The sequence below is a fragment of the Phacochoerus africanus genome, chromosome 4 (assembly GCF_016906955.1).
Source record: "Phacochoerus africanus isolate WHEZ1 chromosome 4, ROS_Pafr_v1, whole genome shotgun sequence".
Taxonomy (NCBI): domain Eukaryota; kingdom Metazoa; phylum Chordata; class Mammalia; order Artiodactyla; family Suidae; genus Phacochoerus; species Phacochoerus africanus.
This window is the reverse complement of record NC_062547.1, coordinates 48,951,370-48,972,899: the sequence shown is the minus strand read 5'-3', so window position 1 is coordinate 48,972,899 and position 21,530 is coordinate 48,951,370. Positions and strand designations below refer to the sequence as shown.

The following is a 21,530-nucleotide window of genomic DNA, read 5'->3' as shown; positions in this document are numbered from 1 at the left end:
CGATGCAGCCCTAGAAAAAGACAAAAACAAAAACAAAACAGAAAAATACCTTTAATGGCAAATGAAATTGAATGGATATCCCTATGGTATTGGGAGGGCATAGTTTAATTGGCTTTGTAGAAGAATCAAAGGTGTTGGATGTTGCTTGACTTGCCTTTAAAATTTATGATATTTTCTCTGCTAGCCAACTTTTCTCCTCTGAAATTGATCAGTAAAATTGTTAGTCCAACAAATAATAACAAAGAAAAACAATTTTTTAATCTGAAACTTTGAATACTCTCTTTTACATTACCATGTACTATCTAGTGTTGGCTCTCTTTCACTTTAAAGGATGGTTCTAGTCTGTCACATATGTCTGCCCAAGTCCTATTTATCTTTTACTCTTAAAAGGCCTTACTCATGTTTCTCCATGTCACTTTAAAAGTAGTAATCTTTTTCTTTGTCTTCCTATTGTACTTTTTCTTCTGCTAGTCCACTTATCATAGTCTCTTTTTATGGTAGTTGTTATTCATTTCTGTTTTTTCATTTGATAGATTGTATTTTGATGGTTGGGACCTCATAGTTTTGTATCCTCCGTAGATACTATCCCTGAGCACTCCAAAAGTATTTGTTAAATTAACATCTGTAGTAGCTTCAAATAGCTTTATGTCAGGATTAACTATTTTCCTTTCTTCATTTGTGACTGTTCTTAAGTACTTAATTTTTGTGTTTTTATTTGTGTACGGTACCTTTCTACAAGTATACTCTTTTATCCACTGCATGTATGCTTCTCTGAAAACCTAATTCATTTGTCTGCCTACATCTCATACACACAGACACAGATTTATTGAGGTAAAACCCCTGTGTAGTCTAGCTACAACATCTGATCTTTTATGCTTGAGATCTGGTTTCTGCCAGAGAATGTAAGGGACCCAAAGATACCTTTCTTCTTCTAGTGGCTTCTCTTAGTTTCTGGTTTTCTATTTCCTATTTTTATCATGGACTTCTAGATGTGAGCCAAAGTTAAGCAAGATTATGTAAGTTTATTTATTACTTAACACTTATTTTGTGCTTACTCTGTACCTAGTATTGTTCTATTATTAGGCTATATACAAATATAACTGCATTTAATCCTTTTACCACCCTATGAGGTAAGTGCTGTCATAGTCTCATAGGTGAGGAAACTGAGTCATGGGGAAGTGAAGTAACTTGCTCAGAGTCACAAATAGCAAGTGGTGGAGTGTCTTACAGTTAAATTTTTTTTTGTGCTTAATAGTTATACTTTTATATAATGTTAATTTTCTAAGAAATAAGTCATCTCCATAAAATAAGTCATTCTAGGAGTTCCCTGGTGGCTCAGTGGGTTAAGGATACATTGATGTCACTGCTGTGGCTCTGGTTACTGCTGTAGTCTAGGTTTAATCCCGTATGTAGGAATTTCTGCATTCCACGAATGCAACCAAAAAAATAAGTCTTCCTAAGGGGATACTCCTCATGTCTTTGAAACATTAAAACATTTCTTAATGAACAAATAGTTTTAAAACAAATGAGTATCCTATCCTATCCCTCATTTTTCTCAACAGTGGACTGAATCGTTGGGTGAGTAGGGCTTGGGGTACACAGAGCACTATCTCTCATCCACCACCTAGAGTATATCAGAATGACAGCCAGGGTTTAAATTGCCTCACCAGATAAAAGAGTTAGGCAAAGACTGAGTATGTTACTTAGTTTTCAAAGGCATGATCACTTCTATCCCCGGGATCCTCTGGATCCTGGCAGTGTACTTGAAATAGATAACATTTACTAGGACAGCCTTCTCCTTCAGGGTTCTTTCTGAAGTTGTCTGTTTTGTTATATTACATAATTATTTGTGTTGGGTTGCTTAGTGTGTTTGCTTGTGTGGGAATTCTCATTATAGTCATATCAAAACATGTTTTTACAGTTTTTAGTTATATAAAATCTTTAGTTTTCATGAAAACCCATTGAATACTATATTGCATACATTTTAGAGAACATTAAACCACAATTTTTTTTTTTTTTTTTGCTTTTTAGGGCCACACCTGCGGCATATGGAAGTTCACAGGCTAGGGGTCTAATCGGAGCTACGGCTGCCGGCCTACACCACAGCCCAAGCAATGCCGGATCCGATCCTTGTCTGCGACCTACACCACAGCTCAGGATCCTTAACCCACTGAGTGAGGCCAGGGATCGAACCCACAACCTCATGGTTTCTAGTCAGATTCATTTCCACTGTGCCACGACAGGAACTCCAAAACATAAATGTTTATAATTCTTTTTTTTTTTTTGGTCTTTTTTTTTTTTTTGCCTTTTCTAGGGCCACTCCCACAGCATATGGAGATTCCCAGGCTAGACGTCTAATCGGAGCTGTAGCTGCCGGCCTACACCAGAGCCACAGCAACACAGGATCCGAGCCTGTCTGCGACCTACACCACAGCTCACGGAAACGCTGGATCCTTAACACACTGAGCAAGGCCAGGGATCGAACCCGCAACCTCATGGTTCCTAGTCAGATTCATTAACCACTGAGCCATGATGGGAACTCCTATGATTCTTTTTTTGTGTAGTACTTTAGTTTTTTAAATGTTGGGAAATGTGAACATCTGGGATACCTGTCAGTATATCCCTGTCACTGGGCTTAGCCATCCTAGTTCGCGAATAGATGAGCCCAATCCAACCTAGCTTAAAAGAATTTACCAGAACCTTCATTTTAAAAAAAGATATTATTTGAGTCCAATAATTGTAGATATTTGTCTATTTAAATATTACTTGCTTTATTTTATTATCACTATTAATGTTTCTTATAATCTGAGATTTTGTTTTGTTTTGTTTTATGCCTGTAGGCTCCACTGGATCATACCAGTGACAAGTCTCTTCTTGATGCTAATTTTGAGCCAGGGAAGAAGAATTTTCTGCATTTGACAGATAAAGACGGTGAACAACCTCAAATACTGCTGGTAAACTGTTTAGAAAGCCCTATATTTTTGTGTACTGTCACCTACTACATGGGAAGCAATTTTCTAAAGGAAGGAGATATGCCTTGTAATTTGTGTATAACAACTTATTTTGTTTTTTTGTTGGTTTGTTTTAAGTATATATGTTGACATAGTTACACTGGGTGTCCATGGCACTGTTAGATAGATAGATAGATAGATAGATAGATAGATAGATAGATAGATAGATAGATAGATAGATAGATAGATTCTTTTCACATTGGGAATCACCACTATGACAGGGGTGGGGCTGAGTCTAGGATCTCCTATTGTGTTTCAGTGGTCATTTCTTTGGTTAAGCATTTGCTTGGTTACTATTAAGCTTTGGCAGTTTTGCCCAGATATTTTGGTATTTGGTTAGAGGAATAGACCCCCAGAATTATCCACTCTGCTGTTTTTGTTTCTACTCCCCATCTCCATCACCCCTTTATTTGGAATGACTTGTTTGTAAGCTATATGCTTAAATCCTGTTCTTTAGTGTTTGTTGCGCTATTTCAGTAGTCCTTCTTGTTTGGTTCAGCTTTAGGTAGCGATCATCAAATCCAGTAACTCTCAGTTTTAAAGCCATTTAGGAAATACCTGGTCTGATTTACCTTGCTTCTTTTACAGACTGAGGAAACTAAGGCTTATAGAATATATGGACTTTTTCAGAACCCTTCTCTTAAATGAAACTTTCCTCAGGAAAAGTTCTTCCATTTGATACTTTTGGTTTACAAATCTGTTGTGAGTTAGAATACCTCTCTGGACAGTAGAAAGTAGTTAAACAGTGGACATCTATACTGAAGTAATACCATAATATGTTTTGACCTTCCTTAATCTCATTACTTTTTATGGCATTATGAGATTTTGACTAGTCTAAGTGACATTGAAACTAAATTAGCTATTAACTTGGGGAGTCATGTTTTAAAATGCATAGTAATTACTCTTTGGTTCCTAGTTACTTGTGCTGATTTGATATCCCTTACTCCTTTTGACTTCTTCTTCATTAATAGAAAGTTTCTAATTGGAGACAATAGGAAACTATCCATTTTATTCAATATTTATTATTTCCTATCTTGCAGGCCTCTGTGGCAAAGATGATGTAAAAATGAATGATAGGCTCTGTCATCACAGAGTTCACCATAATACTTTTTATTTGTTAGTACCAGAAATCTCCCCTCTCAAGTAAACAAGGTTTGAAAAAGAAATAAAGAAAATTGAGAAAGTAAGAACTCGGCAAGGAGACATAAACATTTCTCCAAAGTGTTTTACGTTGGGCATCTTTCAGACCTTTCTATAGGAAATAGGGTATTTGAATGCCTTGGTGGTACCAGTAATGCCTTGTCTTTTTTTTTTTCTTTTGCCTCAGGAATTAGTATGTCTTTTTTTTTATTGTTAGTAATGCGTACCACTCAGTAAATATTGGTTTTGCTGCATTTTAGGAGGATTCCAGTACTGGGGATGACAGCGTTCATGACAAATTTATAGGTCCACTTCCAAGAGAATGTTCTGTGGGCTCTACTAGTGATTATGTCAGCCAAAGCTACTCCTATTCATCTATCTTGAATAAGTCAGAAACTGGTAAGATTTATTATTATTATTGTTGTTATGTTTTCAGAAAATTGTAGGATGTTAGACGCAGAATTAATCTTAGAGATCTCAAGCCTAGCTTCATTTTATGGATTAGAAAGCTGAAACCCAGAGCAAGATCAATGGTTAGCAGAAGCAGAGTTAGAACAAGAATGTGGTTTCCTTTTCCCTCAACCCATTTTTGTTTTTACTATAATAATTACTAAGTAGTAATATTGTTACTACCACTATTTAGTAACAAAATAAAAATGTTAAATACTGGATTTTTTTTTTTTTGTCTTTTTCTAGGGCTGCACCTGTGGCACATGGAGGTTCCCAGGCTAGGGGTCTAATCAGAGCTGTAGCCGCTGGCCTACGACACAGCCACAGCAACTTGGAATCCGAGCCACGTCTGCGACCTACACCACAGCTCATGGCAACGCCACATCCTTAACCCACTGAGCGAGGCCAGGGATCAAACCCACGACCTCATGGTTCCTGGTTGGATTCGTTAACTGCTGAGCCATGATGGCAACTCCAAAATATTGGATTTTTGAAGGAACACTTTTTTCTTTGATAACTTTCTATTTTGAATTTAATCTTCAAATTTTGAAGTTGACTTCCCCTGGAAAGGAATGTATTTCTGTGTGGATTAGAATAGACTACAGGGAATACTTCCATTTGGAAACAGGGGCCAGGTTTATTTTATTAGAACTACTGTGGTATCTTCTGGTTTAATCTAGTTATACATTTGCAGTTAACCATGTAATTAAAATTTTTTAGCTTTTTTCTGAATATGATTGAGCCTATAATTTTGAATTAATTTATTGACCTAGTGTAATTGCTTTATTTATGCAGTTTTATATGTATTCATATATGACTGGTTGATTGCCTAAACATATAATCTAGATACTTTTTATATATCATTTTATATTAAAACATTTTCCGTGCATAGTATTATGTTAGAAGAAATTGACAGGGTCTCAAAGAAGCCTTTGTACAGCTTGTTAATGGTATTTCATGCTAGGTATGGCTTCAGAGTGTTTACTCTTAGAACTTCAAAACAGAGATAATTGTGAATATTACATACAGATATCTACAATAAAAATAAAACTATGGAGTTATATTGCAGCTTTTGTTTTAATGTGATCTTTAATCTTTCATTTACTATATTTTGTAATTGAAATGAATGATCTCGTAGCTAATCATTTTATAGGCTTAATGGTGTGTTTATTTTGGAGTTCTAGAAATAGTAAAAGCTGGTTGTGTTTGGTATTTAGTTAGGATCTTTTTTGTTTTTTTTTCTTTTTGGCTGTGACTGCATTATGCAGAAGTTAGTTCCTGGGCCAGGGATCAAACCCATGTCACAGCAGTGACAATGTCAGATCCTTAACCTGGTAGGCCACCAGGGAACTCCTAGGATCATTTATATCAGTAGAACTTTTTACAGCAAACTACCAAGAATAAAAGAGAATGCAAAGGTATTTCAGATAATAGGATATAGTAAAGCTGCTTCTCATGACACTCTCTAGAGTAGTAATCCTCAAATTTTTATTTCTTTTAACATCCTTGTGGAATATTTTTTTAAAATGTAGATTCCTGGGAGCTCCCACTGTGGTACAATGGGTTAAGGATCCAGGTGTTGTCTCTTTGGTGGTGGGAGTTCAATCCCTGGCTTGGCGAAGTGGGTTATTAATCTAGCATTGCCACGGTTGTGGCATATGTTACAGCTGTGGCTTGGATTTGATCCCTGGCCTGGGGATCTTCTATATGCCATGGGTGTGGCCAAAAAAAGAAAGAAAGAAATGTAGGTTCCAAGGCGTTCCCCCATTGAGCTCCTCTAGAATAGGCTGGATAAACTGCATTTTGTTTTCATAAATACGACCTAGATTATTATGAGATATTTGGAATACTTTGAGAAAGTTCCAGATTTAACAAATCAGGATTCTTGAAATTCTTGCTAAGTATTCTGACAAGCAGTTCAGTCTGACAAGCAATTCAGTCCTTATGCAAGAAGTATTTACAGAACTCCTACTTTGTGCTGTGTACTGTATGGCTCTCTGCCTGTAAATTCGTAGACTAAAGCATACTTTAAAAAAGAAATTCTTTGATTATATGAATGTAGTACATGTTCATTGTCATACTGTGAAATGAAGAAAGTGGAAATCATGGAACTATTAACAGAAACTACTTTTTTTCTTTTTTCTTCTTTTTTGCCTGCCTCGAGGCATACGGAGTTCCCGGGCAAGGGGTCAGAACCAAGCCACAGTTGCGACCTAAGCTGCAGCTGTGGCAATGCCAGATCGTTAACCCATTGTGCTGGGCTGGGGATTGAACCTGTGACCTGTTGCTCCCAAGATGCCCCTGATCCATTTGCACCACAGTGGGAACTCCTAACAGAAACTGCTTTAATGATTGCTTATTTTTGCCTAATCTTTCCTTTATCTGAATGCTTTTAAGAAAATGGGGAAATACAGACTTTCAATCTCATATTGTGTAATACCATATGAGGAGTTTTCAGTGTTATTAAATAGTATTTTAATATGGCTTTTAAGTGGCCGAAAACTAATGTTTCATTGTATTATTTAGATATTTAAACAATAATTATTGCCATTATTATGATAAACATTGTTATACGTAAGTTATTATTTCCATCTGTGATTATTTCCTTATTAGGGTGAGTTCCTAGAAACTGAGTAATTAAGTTGAAATTTTATTTTTTTGTCTTTTTTTTTTTTTTTTTTGGTCTTTTCTAGGACTGCAGCATATGGAGGTTCCCAGGCTAGGGGTCTAATCAGAGCTATAGCTGCTGGCCTACGCCAGAGCCACAGCAACTCAGGATCCGACCTGCGTCTGCAGTCTACGCCGCAGCTCACAGCAATGTTGGAACCTTGACCCACTGAGCAAGGCCAGGGATCGAACCTGCAGCCTCATGGTTCCTAGTCGGATTTGTTTCCGCTGCACCATGATGGGAACTCCTGAAATTTATTAAAAAATATATTTAGAGGACTTTGATATACATTTCCATGCAATCATAGTCTTCATTCCCAACTATGGTTCTTCACACACCTCTACTCCACTCCTTTTCCTTAGCTGTTCATTTTCCATATGACTGAAGTGTTTTATCGTTTAAATCTGAGATATCTTTCCTTGGACAGTTTCTTTAAACCTTCTTTTATTTTCATTTTGCCTACTTTAAGAGTTGGCCAGTTTCATTTTACTTCATTTGGCCTGCATGAGTTTTCCTTCATTATCTGTTGGGTCCATTCAGGGTTTCTTTCTACATTTGCCCCCTACAGAATTGCATATGTTCTGTGTTCTCCCTTACTGTTTTATGCCTACAGTATTGATTCCTAGTTCAGATAGATAGTCCACTTGATAATAGTTACTTGAAATTTGTTGATTTAGACAATGTATAATGACAAAGATTCTATTAGTTCAGTAGCATTTTATCTTATTAATCTCACTAAAATCTTCATGCTTTAGGAAAATAGTAGTACATTTATTTGAGACACTGTTCATTCTATTTAAATATGGTGCTAAATCAAGTGTAAAAGACCATAGCTGTCTATATGATTTTTATTGCTAGTGGTAAAATAAAGAGCAATAAAAATTAATTGCTATTACACCCTCTTTCCCTGAAACCCTTGCCACTCATTTTGTAAACCCAGGGAAGAGAAACAAGGTCACAAGTAAATGATTCATCATTGGTCTAAGGTACACAGGGGACAATAGTAGTATTCATTTACCTTTTAAGACTCTAGGTAGAGTGGTTGTCCCTCTCTACCTGTAGTCTTAAAAGGAAGGAATTGGGGAAGGGAGATGGAGAAGAAAAGAAATCCAAGGCAGTCACAGCTGAGAAGAGACTGGTCTCCCTGCTAGAGTGCTATCATTGGTGGGAAAGAGTTTATATTACCTAAGAATGAAATAATGCTTTTTATTGTTAATAATCAGTCCAGATACCTTACAGATTTGTGTTACTTGTAAATCATATGCACTTGCCCCTCATGTGCATCTGCTGCTGTGCCAAGTAATAGGATAGTGAGATAAGTCAGATTCGACCCCTCTCCTCACAGTCTGATGAAGAAGACATACTAGTAAATAAATATAGAACAGGGAGATAAAGGCTCTGATAAAGATTAAGGACAGGTTGCTGTTAGAACAACTTAGGTGAGGGGATGGTTAGGAATTGCAACAGTTTGTAATTATATGACAATGTATATAAATATATGTACACAGTACTTGCAAAGATGAAAAGCAGTAGAAGTCAGATCTTGAACCTTAGTTCAGAGTACAAAGGAGGTTGCTACTTGGTCTCTTAAAATTGTATGACTACAGATAGTGGAGAATTGATTCCTTTTTTCCAACTGACCAAGGTTCATTGTGCATTTGTTGGTCCTTTCATCACCTTCTTTAGCAATATAGTTTATCCACAGAGTTTACCACTTCTTAAGATATTTTTGGTAATTGTTGGAAATTGAAAAAGTGTTTTGAAAAGCTTCAGTGAATGTCTTCAGCATCTATTGAGAAAAGATTTGGTTTTTTTTAGACAACCAAGTCATTCAGTATTAAGTGGGAGTAAATAAGGTTAATTATTAAGCAATGTTTTTACCACATTTTACTCAAATAATGAGGTATAATAAAACGATGAAGCTGGTGTGTGTGTGTATGTGTGTGCGCTTGTGAGCGTGCACATAAACTGGGCCTGAAATCTGTCAGAGGAGAGTTCTAGAATGTTCTAAAGCGGTAGTCATTTCCAGTTAGGTATATAAAGCTAGGTACATAAATTGTTCACTTGCATTTTATATGCATGTAAGTTTCTCCTCCTTTCCTTCTTTCCCTCCTTCATTTCTCCCCTACTTCCATCTCTGGGTTCTCCTCTACTTTAATAGTCACTCTGCATAGCATGCTGATCTATGGGATGTCATACTTCCTGGGTGTGTTAAAATAGTGGAAGTCACTGAATTTGCATACAATGAATTTATTTCATGTCATTAATTCTTGATAGAAATTGGTTTATTGGGCCTGATGACAGGGATAATTGGTTGGGTACTGGCTTCATATACTGGATATGCATGATATTTGAAGTGAATATATTTATACTTTTCTGTTTTAATACATAATTTTTAGATTTGGGGAACAAAGATCATTTTTGTCTAAAATATATTAAACATATCTCTCTTAAAGTTTAATTAAATGCTATGTAATGTTCATGTTTATCTCTAGACATTTAATAAGATGTCCATTAATTCTGACTTTTTCTGAGAAATAAGGTTTATAAAGGGCACTTATTAACGAAGAGGTCTTTCTTAGCTGCTGTTGAAAAAGTTGAAAGCATTTCCAACTGCAACCTTAACCTCTTAGTTTTTATTGTGTATTAAATTCTCAAGTTTTCTTTTTCTTTTTTAATGTAAATGCTGATTTATGTGTGTTTGTGTGTTTTTTTTTTTAAAGGATATGTGGGATTGGTAAACCAAGCAATGACTTGCTATTTGAATAGCCTTTTACAAACACTTTTTATGACTCCTGAATTTAGGAATGCATTATATAAGTGAGTATTCAAAAAAATTATATAAATAAAATTGATTTAAGAATGAAAATATAGTTTTTAACTAATTAAATCTTTTTTCTTCCTTGCATGGGACATGTCTTGCTTCTTATGTACCTTGAATAGTATATAAGGATCTTAGATAGGCATATGAAAAATTTGTGGGGAGAGAAAAATCAGAAGTAAATAGACAGCAAAAGGATAAAATTAATAAGATTTACATTTAAGATAAATTACTGGATTTAAGCTTCCCTCACTTTGACCTTTAATGCCTTTATTAAGAAATATATTACCTGCTTTTGGACATAATCTGAATATGGAAGCCATAATCTCCTTTTCTTCCACCTCTCAATTTTTTTTTTTTTAGCTCTTAAGGGCCACACTCGTAGCGTATGGAGGTTCCCAGGCTAGGGGTCTAATCGGAGCTACAGCTGCTGGCCTACACCACAGCCACAGCAATGCAGGATCCGAGCTGTGTCTGTGACCTACACCACAGCTCACAACGCCAGATCCTTTACCCTCTGAGTGAGGCCAGGGATTGAACCCAAAACCTCATGGTTCCTAGTTGGATTCGTTTCCACTGCGCCACAATGGGAACTCCCCTCCTCTCAGTTTAAGAAAAAATGTTTTTTGGAGTTCCTGTTTTGTGGCGCAGTGGGAACGAATCCAACTAGGAACCATGAGGACATGGGTTCAGTCCCTGGCCTTGCTCAGTGGGTTAAGGATCCAGCATTGCCATGAGCTGTGGTGTAGGTTGTAGACACGGCTAGGATCCTGTGTTACTGTGGCATAGGCCGGCAGCTGTAGCTCCCATTTCGACCCCTAGCCTGGGAACCTCCATATGCTGTGGGTGTCACCCTAAAAAAAAAACAAAAAAAAAACAAAAAAAAATAAAGAAAAGAAAGATGTCTCTTTAAACTTTCAAAGTTTGTTTTTAATTAAAATATAATGCAGCTGTTCTGTATTTGTGTGTGTGCATTTTTAAAGGACTTTATTTATATCAGATGCTTTAAAATACTCTATGGAGATAGTATATTTAAATAAATCCTAAAGTCAGACATATGTTTTTATGAGTATCCTCTAATAATACTTTTAATACACTCTTGCTTTGTGTACTTCTTTATTACATATATAACTTTTGTTTTTTTAAGACAATTGAAATACAGATAAACTGATTTTTTTCTCCTTTTTGTGTTATTTTTGAATAACATCTTTGTAATTACTGTAAATATGTATTTAATGTATTTTTGGAACTTTTAATATTATTGGTTGTAATGTTCAAAGAACATTACATTCATATGTAGACTTATCATCTGAATTTACTTATAAAAGTTGGCATGTTTTTCATTCGGCAAGTATTTGTTACCCAGTAGTGTTTATATGCTAGCTAGACTTGGTAGATAGAGATGAAGTTAGAAATAAGTCTTTGTTCTTAAGTAATTTACAGATCTCTTTACAGTAGCAATGTGTGAATGTATAAAATAGTTTAAATAACATGTAAGGACATCTAAGTGCCATGAGAATTTAGAGAGAAGGAAGATTAATGAAACTTGGGAAAGTGGCCTAGTGGAATAAGTAGAACTTTAGGTAGATCATAAAGATAGGTAGAGTTTAGCCATGTTGAGAAGAAAAAGAAGGCATTGTTGACAGGAGGACTTGAAAGAGCAAAACTGAGTGATAGTACATGCTACCTTAGTGTTAGTTATTAGTTTGTATCAGGTACTGTTCTGAGCACTTTGCATATAGACTTAATAATAATTCTCATTGTAACTGTATGAATTACATGCTGTTATCTACATTTTACAAAAAAGGTAACTGAAGACACAAGAGAGGTTAGTTTGCCAGAGGCCACACTGCTAGATGTCAGAATCCATTACTCTATTCTATGTATTTTAGTCGATGCCATAAGTGTAGTATGTTGTAGGGGCCTTCAAGAGATCTGCTTAACTGGAGTTTTTATCAGAGTAGTACTGGAAGGTGAGTTCAAAAGATGAAACCTAGAGCCTGCCCTAACAACTGGAACAAAATAGTCCACTGTAAGGTGCCTGCTTTGGGAAGTATTTCTTAGTAATGGGGATCCCAGGAGCTTAACGGTGAATTCCACCCTAAAAGTGGTGGTGTGTAAATGTACAGCACTGTGGAGAAGAGTAACAGTGTAGCTAGGTCTTTTGACTCCGCAGACATGTTGCATACTTACTATATGCCAAGAACTCTTACTAGAGAGGTAAATTAGACAACTTTCTTCCCTTAGACCTTCCATAAGTCAGCCTGTAGAAATGAACTAATTTCATGGTCATACAGGCCATGAAGAAAATAAAGCAGAGCAGTGTGGAAAGCGTAACTGTCAAGAGGTGGGGTGAGTAGTTAAGGAGGGCCTTTCTGAGGAAATAGTATGGAGTTGACAACTCTTGTCAAGATATGGGGAAAGAACATTAAAGGCAGAAAAAATTCGAGTGCAAAAAAGCCTTTGAGGAACAAAAGCAGTCTAATTATGACTGGAGCCCTGTGAGTGGAGGGGGAGTGAGACATCAGATTAAAGGGGATGCCTTAGAGATTGTGAAAAGAGAATGAAGCTTATTGCAGGTGGAGAAACAAAACCTGAGAGCCTGATCGTGTTTCATAATCTGGAACCAAGGAAGGGGTGGCTCCTTTAGAAGGCTGGACCTCATTTGACTATAGATGGGGTAGCACTCATATGGAAGATAGAGCTCTATTTGTTTATTTTCTTCTTTTGTTATATAGTGGTCTTGGAGAACCTACCATTTTAGGTGTGTAGGCATGTTAAGTAATATGTTAAATATGTTGTTTTAAGGATGTTTATATAGTGCAGCGTGCAAGATTGGTTTGAAAGATGGGGAACCCTGGAGGAATCTTTTATTAAACTAGGCATGGATAGGTAAGGGTTAAAATGAAGATGGTGGCAGTGGTTATGATATTTCAGATTGAAAATTGATAGGACTTAGTGACAAATTTTATTTAGGAGTAAAAGAAAGGGAAGGATCAAATATGACACTAAAGTTTCTAACTTAGATGACTGGAGTAATGAATGGCAAGAACCAGCAAGACTGAAAACATTTTAAGGTGCTTGTACTAGGAATAAAGGACAAATGAGAATTTAGTTTTATATCAGAGTGATTCCTCTCTACTAGTGAATTTCCCTTGTAGAAAATTTAAGCATTCCTTTTTTTTTTTTTTACTTCACTGTTCTTAACAATTACTGGGAGAATTTTAGATCTTATAATGTCAATTATAAGTCTCTTCTGTTGAGGAAAGTAAGAATTAAAGAGGGCCAGGGATTGAATATAGAAAAGCGGAGCATTAAAGCAGATGCCATAATGTGTAGAGCTATTTGCAGGGAAGTTTTGAAGAAAAAATGTGAAATGTATTCCATTGACATCTGCAAGGCAAAAGGGAGCTCTAATGTAAAAAGACAGGCCAGATCACAGAACTGTGATTAATAAGCCCTAAAATAAGAAAAGTGTTGGAAAGTTTTAGCATAAGGACATACCAAAAGAAGCAAAAAAGCCTTGTAGTATGTTTGTAAACTGCAGCAGAAGGAAATTAATACTATAGCCTCCTTTTGAAACTAAAAAAAATTTCTAGTGAGGAAGTAGAAAGTAATAATAATCTGATTGCCAACTTAGGATAAGAAAACCACTGCTGTTGTCTTATTTTGTCTTTGACATTTTATTTTATTGAATATAAAATTATTTTAAAGACTTGGTGGGTGATTTAGTCTCCCAATCTTATGTTTTCCCAGGAATTCTAAATTCTTTAGTTAGGAATTTGCTTGTTGAGACAGTCCCTGTAGCTAGGGCTAGACTGATGTTTATCTAATATTAGTTTTTGAGGGTAAAAATCTCATCCGTATTATTTAATGTACTTATCTTTTTAACACTTCTTATCATGGAAAATTTCAAACATATTAAAAAATAGTGCAATAGTATAATGAATTCCTCTGTACCCATCACCCAACTTTGGATGTGATCAACTCATGATCAGCCTTTTTTGTCTGTAATCTTCCACTCTGTTTATTGAGAAGCACACACCCATCATGTATGTAAATTATATCTCAGGTCAGTGATAAGATTTCCCTGATTGCCTCATAATTTTTTTAAAGAAACAGTCTGTTCAATTCAGGATCCTTATGAGATCTATGCATTGAAATTGATTGATAAGACTTTTAACCTATTTAATCTGTTTTTAATCCCCTCACATCTTTTATCCCTATTGTAGTTTATTCCTTGAAAATATATATCTATATTGAAAAATGTTGGCATTTGTCCTGTATTTTCCATAGTTTGAATTTTGATGGTTGAATGCCATAGTACCAGTTAACATTCTGTTCCCTGTATTTTTTGTGAGTTAATAATTATGACAAAAATCCTGACCAGATTCATGTTCAACGAATACTTTTAAACAATCTTTGCCTTTTATTTATGTTGCCTTCTTAAGCTTTTTCTCTAAGATTCTACATTTTTACTGAATTTATGAATTAGAGGAACATCAGTGTTTTGTTAACTATAACTTCAGTTAATAACCAAACTCCATAAAGCCTCCAGAGTTAAGATCTTGCATTTGTTATGATGTTAATAATAGTTAAGCTTTAAAGAATAAATGTGTTTTATAAATAATTTTCAAACATTTCATTTCAATAGGTGGGAATTTGAAGAATCTGAAGAAGATCCAGTGATGAGTATCCCATACCAACTTCAAAGGCTTTTTGTTTTGTTACAAACCAGCAAAAAGAGAGCAATCGAAACCACAGATGTTACAAGGAGCTTTGGATGGGATAGTAGTGAGGGTATTAAATCTCTTACAATGATAAGTTTTTGTAGTAGTCACAGGAATTCTGAGAGACCATACTGTAAACAAATAGCACATATTACCATATTAATTAACCTTAACCTCTACACCCTAGTTAATCTCTACACCTTAACCTTTTCATTGCTTCTTAGCTGGCATTTAAAAATAAATTTAAGTGCTTAGGCATAAATTTTTGACCAATTAAAATTTTATTTTAAAATAAGTTTAGTTACACTTTTCTATGTATTTAAACTAAAATTGTAAATGTAATAAATTTAAAAATCTTAGATTTTTATTGACATTTATTAACTCTACAGTGAAAAATGAAAATAGTAAATATCGTAGCACCATAAGGCATATGATATTTATAAAATACTAAGCTCTCTTGATTCTTTTCCTTGTGATTGCTTTTCTATGAGTGTAATATGTATTTTGTGTTCTTTTTAGAGTTACATTATTTTGTATTGACATTGCCATGTTCCTAACAATTTGGTCTTAACTAATGTTTCATTACACTAAATTAATAGCTATTTTTACTTAATTTTTTTCTTAAAATAGCTTGGCAGCAGCATGATGTACAGGAACTATGTAGAGTCATGTTTGATGCTTTGGAACAGAAATGGAAGCAAACAGAACAGGTAATTTATTTCTCAGGTTGAGGGAAGTGTTTTCAAACAATGTACTCATTACCTTAAAGTGACTTTATTCTATTGGAATGTTTTAAAACTTGGCATTAGTACAGTTGTTACAATACTGAATGGGAAATTGAAAGTACTAGATTCCCACTTGGCCATTAACTGAGTCCTAAAGATCCTCATTAAATGACTCTAGACTTCAGTTTCCTTATCTTTAAAATAAGGATGTTGGGCCCTATGATCTAGATGGTCTCTTTTTAGCTAAAAACTATATTAGCTAAAAACTATATAATTTGTACGTGTGTGTTGGGAATGATTGCTGAACAGTATTTTCAGATATATGCTAAGTAAATTCAATGTTTTATCTATAGCATATTATAAACTATACAGTATAAAATGTAATCATCTAGGAGTTCCCCCTGTGGCACAGTGGATTAAGAATCTGACTGTAGCAGCTTAGGTCACTGCAGAGGCGCGGGTTCGATCCCCAGCCTGGCACAGTAGGTTAAAGGATCCTCTGTGGCTCGGACTCAATCCCTGGCCCAAACTTCCTTTCTGCAGGTGTAATCATAAAAATATATGACTATATATTTGTCTAACATTACCTTCTTTTTGACTAATGTGGTACATGTCATATTGCTATTTACATTTAGGATCCTTGTTAATCTGATCCTTTTCTTAACCAGTGGAAGGAGGAGCAGGTTCGAAGTGGGAAGAACATTAGATATATCATTGTGATGAGGCACAAGGCCGAACTAGATGGAGCTCAGGACTCAGTGCAGAGGAGGGTTTATGCTAGATGCAGTCAGATAAGATCATTAGGGACTGAAAAAGGGGGAAGAGTCTGGAAGATAGCCTGGAGGATCTCCTGTCAGAACTGTTATGATGGCTTGGACTAGAGTTTTTCGAACTAGATTGTGATCTGTGAAGAAGTTATAAAATCAGTTTAGTGATTCTACACCAGCACTTAAAAAAAGGGGAATAAGTAGAGAAGCATAAGAGAAGTAAAGTGAGGTTAAGTCATTAAGTATTGTTTTATGAAATTTTATTACAGTCACATGTACTGAGTTGCAATGTAAGTTATTTTCTTATTGGTTGCTATCAAAACTGAAAAACACCATGGGAGTTCCCAAGGTGGCTCAGTGGAAACAAATCTGAGTAGTATCCATGAGGACTTAGATTCGGTCCCTGGCCTCACTTAGTGGGTTAAGGATTTGGCCTTGCCATGACCTGTGGTGTAGGTCACAGACATGGCTTGGATTTGGCATTGCTGTTGCTGTGGCATAGGCTGGCGGCTGCAACTCCCATTCGACCCCTAGCCTAGGAACCTCCTACGCTGCAGGTGTGGCCCTAAAAAGACAAAACAAACAAACAACCCACCCCCCTCCCGAAAAACACCAGGTTGAACCACTTAAAAATGCCCTCTCAGATATAGAAGACATGACTGAGGCAGGAGTTCCGTTGTGGCTCAGAGGTTTACGAACCCAACTAGTATCCATGAGGATGCAAGTTTGATCCCTGGCCTGGCTCAGTGGGTTAACGATACTGCATTGCTGTGAGCTGTAGTGTAGGTGGCAGACGTGGTTTGGATTCCGTGTTGCTGTGGCTGTGGTGTAGGCCAGCAGCTGTAGCTCTGATTCGACCCCTAGCTTGGGAACTTCTCTATGCCGTGGGTGTGGCTGTAAAAAGACCAAAAGAAAAAAAAAAAGCTATGATTAAGGGCAGGTGAATGAAGAAGCCTTCATTAGTAAATGGTGTTAGAGTAGACAGTGATGGTGGATCCTAGTTTGAAGACTTGTCAGCCCTAGGTGTAAATTTATCAAAGAGGAAAACCGTAATGCACTTTCTTTATCTAGTCTTACCTAGGAAAGATTCAAAAAAAATTTAAGTTCATTTAATGATCTAGTTTCTGTATATAATCTATAGGATTGTGTTTTAGTAACTTTATATAGATAGTATTAGGGGCTGTTTCTTCTTTGTGGATCTGAAGGTACCCTTCCTCATTACATCCCTCTGTGCATCAACGCTTTTGTTAAGATCAGCTAGGGCATTCCTTCTGAGTTCCCAAGTTTTGGTACAAGAATCTTAAGGCAAAACATTCACATGGAGGGTCCTACTTAGGGAGTTACCTGCCTCCTTTAGGCCAGAAGAGCCCCCATTTGGCCAAGTTTGGGGGTTAGATGAGAGATCCATTCCTAAGGTGAGGATATTTTGATGGAGATGGATTTTTAAGATTTTTCAATTTCTGTACATTTTAAAACATTAATAGTGTATTTTTCCTTAAATTACTTTATGTGTATTACTGAAAGTTTTATTTGCACCTTGAAATAGAGGATATGATTTTAGAAATCAAAGTATATTATTGTGAAGGAGGTGATATGTATATGTAAAGCTATAAAAATAGCCAGTTATTTAGTTGTGTAATTATCAGTATGCCTAAAATGATAGATTAGAGGGTATTCTCATCCTAAAGGCAAGATAATACAGGCTTAATATTAAAATAAATTGATAACTGATTTCAACCAAACATTTTAATAGTGGGATTTTTGTGATATGAGAATTAAAGTAGTTAATTTTTACACATTCTTCATTGATTTTTGTTAAGCCTTGATTTTTTAAAATAGAATTTCAGATAAATCTTAATGTTTTCTAAAACCTCAGTCAGTATCCTTTTGAAGTTCATTCTAAAAGGCATGATATATTGGTAAATTATTTTTAAGGAACCCTTTTAAAAATGTAAATGTTCTTATTTTTAGGCTGATCTTATAAATGAACTGTATCAAGGCAAGCTGAAGGACTACGTGAGATGTCTGGAATGTGGTTATGAGGGCTGGAGAATCGACACATATCTTGATATTCCATTGGTCATCCGACCTTATGGGTCCAGCCAAGCATTTGCTAGTGTGGTGTGTACCTTTCAGCTGACTGCTTGTGTATCCATACACAGAATACATAATAGCACAGTGGTATATAATCTTTACTAAGGTAAGTATCATCCTAGATACACCTTCTTGGGTTGTTAGTCATTCCTGCATTTAAACTAGCAAAATCTAGAAGATTTTTGACCCTTCAGTGAGTCCTAATAGTGCATGTATAAAAGGGAAACTGAATGCAGATGTACTTCCTCGTGGCTTAGTCTTTTATTCTTTCTTGTAGTTGACTAGATTATTATTTCACCTTAGCTTTTTTTTAAACCTCTAAACAGTTTTATTTTTTTGGCTGCACCCAGGACATGCAGCAGTTCCCGGCCAGGGATCAAACCCAGAGCCACAGCATTGACAATGCTGTATCCTCAACCCCCTGAGTTATAAGGGATCCCTAAACAGTTTATTCTATAACTGCTACTTTTATGATCTTTTTGTTGCATTGGAAAGTACTTTTTTGTTTTCTGAGGTATAGTTTTGTTTCATATACTTTTAAAATTGGAAAAATAACCTCTGCTTTGTATGACAGAGGCCATATTTTTTAAAGGAGCATCCCTATTCTAAGATTTAATTTAAAAATGTGAGTTCCCGTTGTGGTTCAGTGGGTTAAGAACCCGACTAGTATTCATGAGGATGTGGGTTCAATCCCTAGCCTTGCTCAATGGGTTAAGGATCTGGCATTGCTGCAAGTTGCATCATAGGCTGCAGAAGTGGCTTCTGTCTGGTGTTGCTGTGGCTGTGGCGTAGGCCAGCAGCTACAGCTTCAGTTCGATCCCTAGCCTGGGAACTTCCATATGCTGCAGGTGCACCCCTAAAAAGAAAGAAACAAGTAGATAAATAAATAAAAATGACCAGGTATTGTATAAGCACAGGTAATTTGAAGAATCAGAACTATATGTAATTAGCCTAGTTATTTACATATTGAGCATCAAATTGAGAGATTAAGATTTTTTTATTCCTCTTCTTGTTCCCATTTTTAACTACTTTTTAAATAATTTTTGTATTTCACCCTTACATTTTTGGGTTTAATTGCTTATACAAAAGGAGTCATGGAAGAAGTTGAGTTGATATTTAAAATTAGAGTTCAGAAACATTTATTTGAACCTATTATCGGCCAGAGGAAACTCTCAAAGCTAAGACATCTGAAAAGTAAAATTTCATCATAATGTTGTCTTAGAGCTTATATATGCTACAGTCAAGTTGTTGGTGGCTTGTAGCTAAAATTGGTGTTCTTAAAATTAGCCCATAGTTTAGCCTCTAAAATAGTGTTGCAGGTATGATTTAGTACTCTGGCCTCTAGGACAATTGATGCGCTTTGCTTTTTTCTCCTATTTTCATATGACTATAAGGAAATAATCAGCAAGAAGTTACGGAGTCAGTCAGTGGGAATCCAAAGTATAAGACCTTTCCTGGATACTGAAAGATCAGGTCTTCTTTGCTCCACTATTTTTCAGTCAGTTTCTTGAATTGAAATGAAAATTTTTGTTAAATGCTTAACAGTACCCTTTGTAAGCTGCTATACTAGGTATATGAAACCTGGCCTCAGTTTGAGTGCCTTTTTAGTTTTTCATTTTTTTTTTGTGGGGGGTGGGGATTTAAGGTAGAAGTGACATACTGAAAAATCATTAACATTTGTCTCATGGTGACTTATCTCCTAACTCATTTGTAAATATTGGCATTTCTCTAGCAAAATATACTAGGAAAATATTCAGTACTCCCAAGGGATGTACTTTTTTTTTTCTACTTTGTTTATAAAAGTATTTTTTATTTTTGGCAGTCGCTTGGCATATGGAGCTCCCAGGCCAGGGATCAGAGCCAAGCTGCATCTGTGGTGACACCGGATCCTTAACCCACTGTGCCGGGCCAGGGATTGAATCGGTGTCCCAGCACTCCCAAAACACTGCCAATCCCATTGTACCACAGTGGGAGCTCCTAAAAGTATTTTTTATGTAAGATTTTTCACATATATGTTTAGTTTTTTTTTTAACATATTTATTGAATGTGGCAGAAGCTGATTTTATTTGTGTTATGTTGGAATCTAATATTTGTGTATTCAGCAAATATAATTGCATAGCTAAATCTTCATTTATTCATCTGCTGAATTGTCACCTCTCTCTTCAGCATGTTATAGAAACAGCAGTGGAGTGATTTGGAGAGTATTTTTGGAGAAGTGAAAAAAGTCACATTTTAAAGTGAAATTCTCTCCTATATTATAATGGTGGTTGTGGGGTGTTGGTGGTGATTATTGAGTGAGAATTGGTAGTTACAGCTATGAAGCAGTATGTGAGCAAGTTTATAACACACATGCGCTAATAGGGCTTGCAGAAGGGACCCTAAAACTTCCTAGACTTTGCTTGAATCTCTTGAGGGAAATTATAGCAGGTGAAACTACCCAAGATAGGGTTTCTAAGGAGGATACTACCTTCAGAAAACTTTAGTTAGAGGTAAGTGATTTCCCTTTATTTTCTGAATTCAAACCTATAACCTGTACTTCTTAAACTGCAGAAATCATCATAAAACATCTAAATTTAGTGTTATATCACTGCTTGCCATTGTGTATTTTGTTCGTTCTGTGTGGTATAAATGTGAATTTTACGTATCTAGTTAGAAGAAGCATTATAAAATCTTATTCGGACTATTTTAAAATATTTGGCCTTAACTTTTTTTTTCTTGCTATTTAGGGCTGCACCTGCAGCATATGGGAGTTCCCAGGCTACAGGTGGAATCAGAGCTGCAGCTGCCAGCCTACACCACAGCCACAGCAACGTGGGATCCAAGCAGCATCTGCAACTTACACTGCAGCTCATGGCAACACTGCATCCTTAACCCAATGAGTGAGGCCAGGGATTGAACCCACATCCTCGTGAATATTAGTTGGGTTTGTAACCTGCTGAGCCACAAGGGGAACTCCTATTTGGCCTTAATTTGAGTTGAGGTCTTAAAATGTGTTTTTCTTCTTTTATTAATGGGCTCTGGTTTGTTTGCTTTATTGGCTATACATAGATGTACACAAAAATGTACTGTGAGTACATACACACATATACATACATGTACTTTACATACACATACAGCATTGATG

At 35.9% G+C, this 21,530-nt stretch overlaps 1 protein-coding gene across 2 annotated transcripts in view; it reads left to right on the top strand.

Moving 5' to 3' along the window:
• Positions 1-21,530, top strand: part of USP47 (ubiquitin specific peptidase 47) — a 130,243-nt gene that overhangs the window by 52,622 nt on the left and 56,091 nt on the right. For both annotated transcript variants that reach the window (XM_047776276.1, XM_047776275.1), the window contains 6 exons: positions 2,841-2,954; positions 4,412-4,550; positions 9,993-10,089; positions 14,745-14,890; positions 15,451-15,530; positions 18,284-18,433. In XM_047776276.1, the coding sequence (XP_047632232.1) occupies positions 2,841-2,954; positions 4,412-4,550; positions 9,993-10,089; positions 14,745-14,890; positions 15,451-15,530; positions 18,284-18,433 (726 nt within the window). The remainder of the gene's footprint in view (positions 1-2,840; positions 2,955-4,411; positions 4,551-9,992; positions 10,090-14,744; positions 14,891-15,450; positions 15,531-18,283; positions 18,434-21,530) is intronic.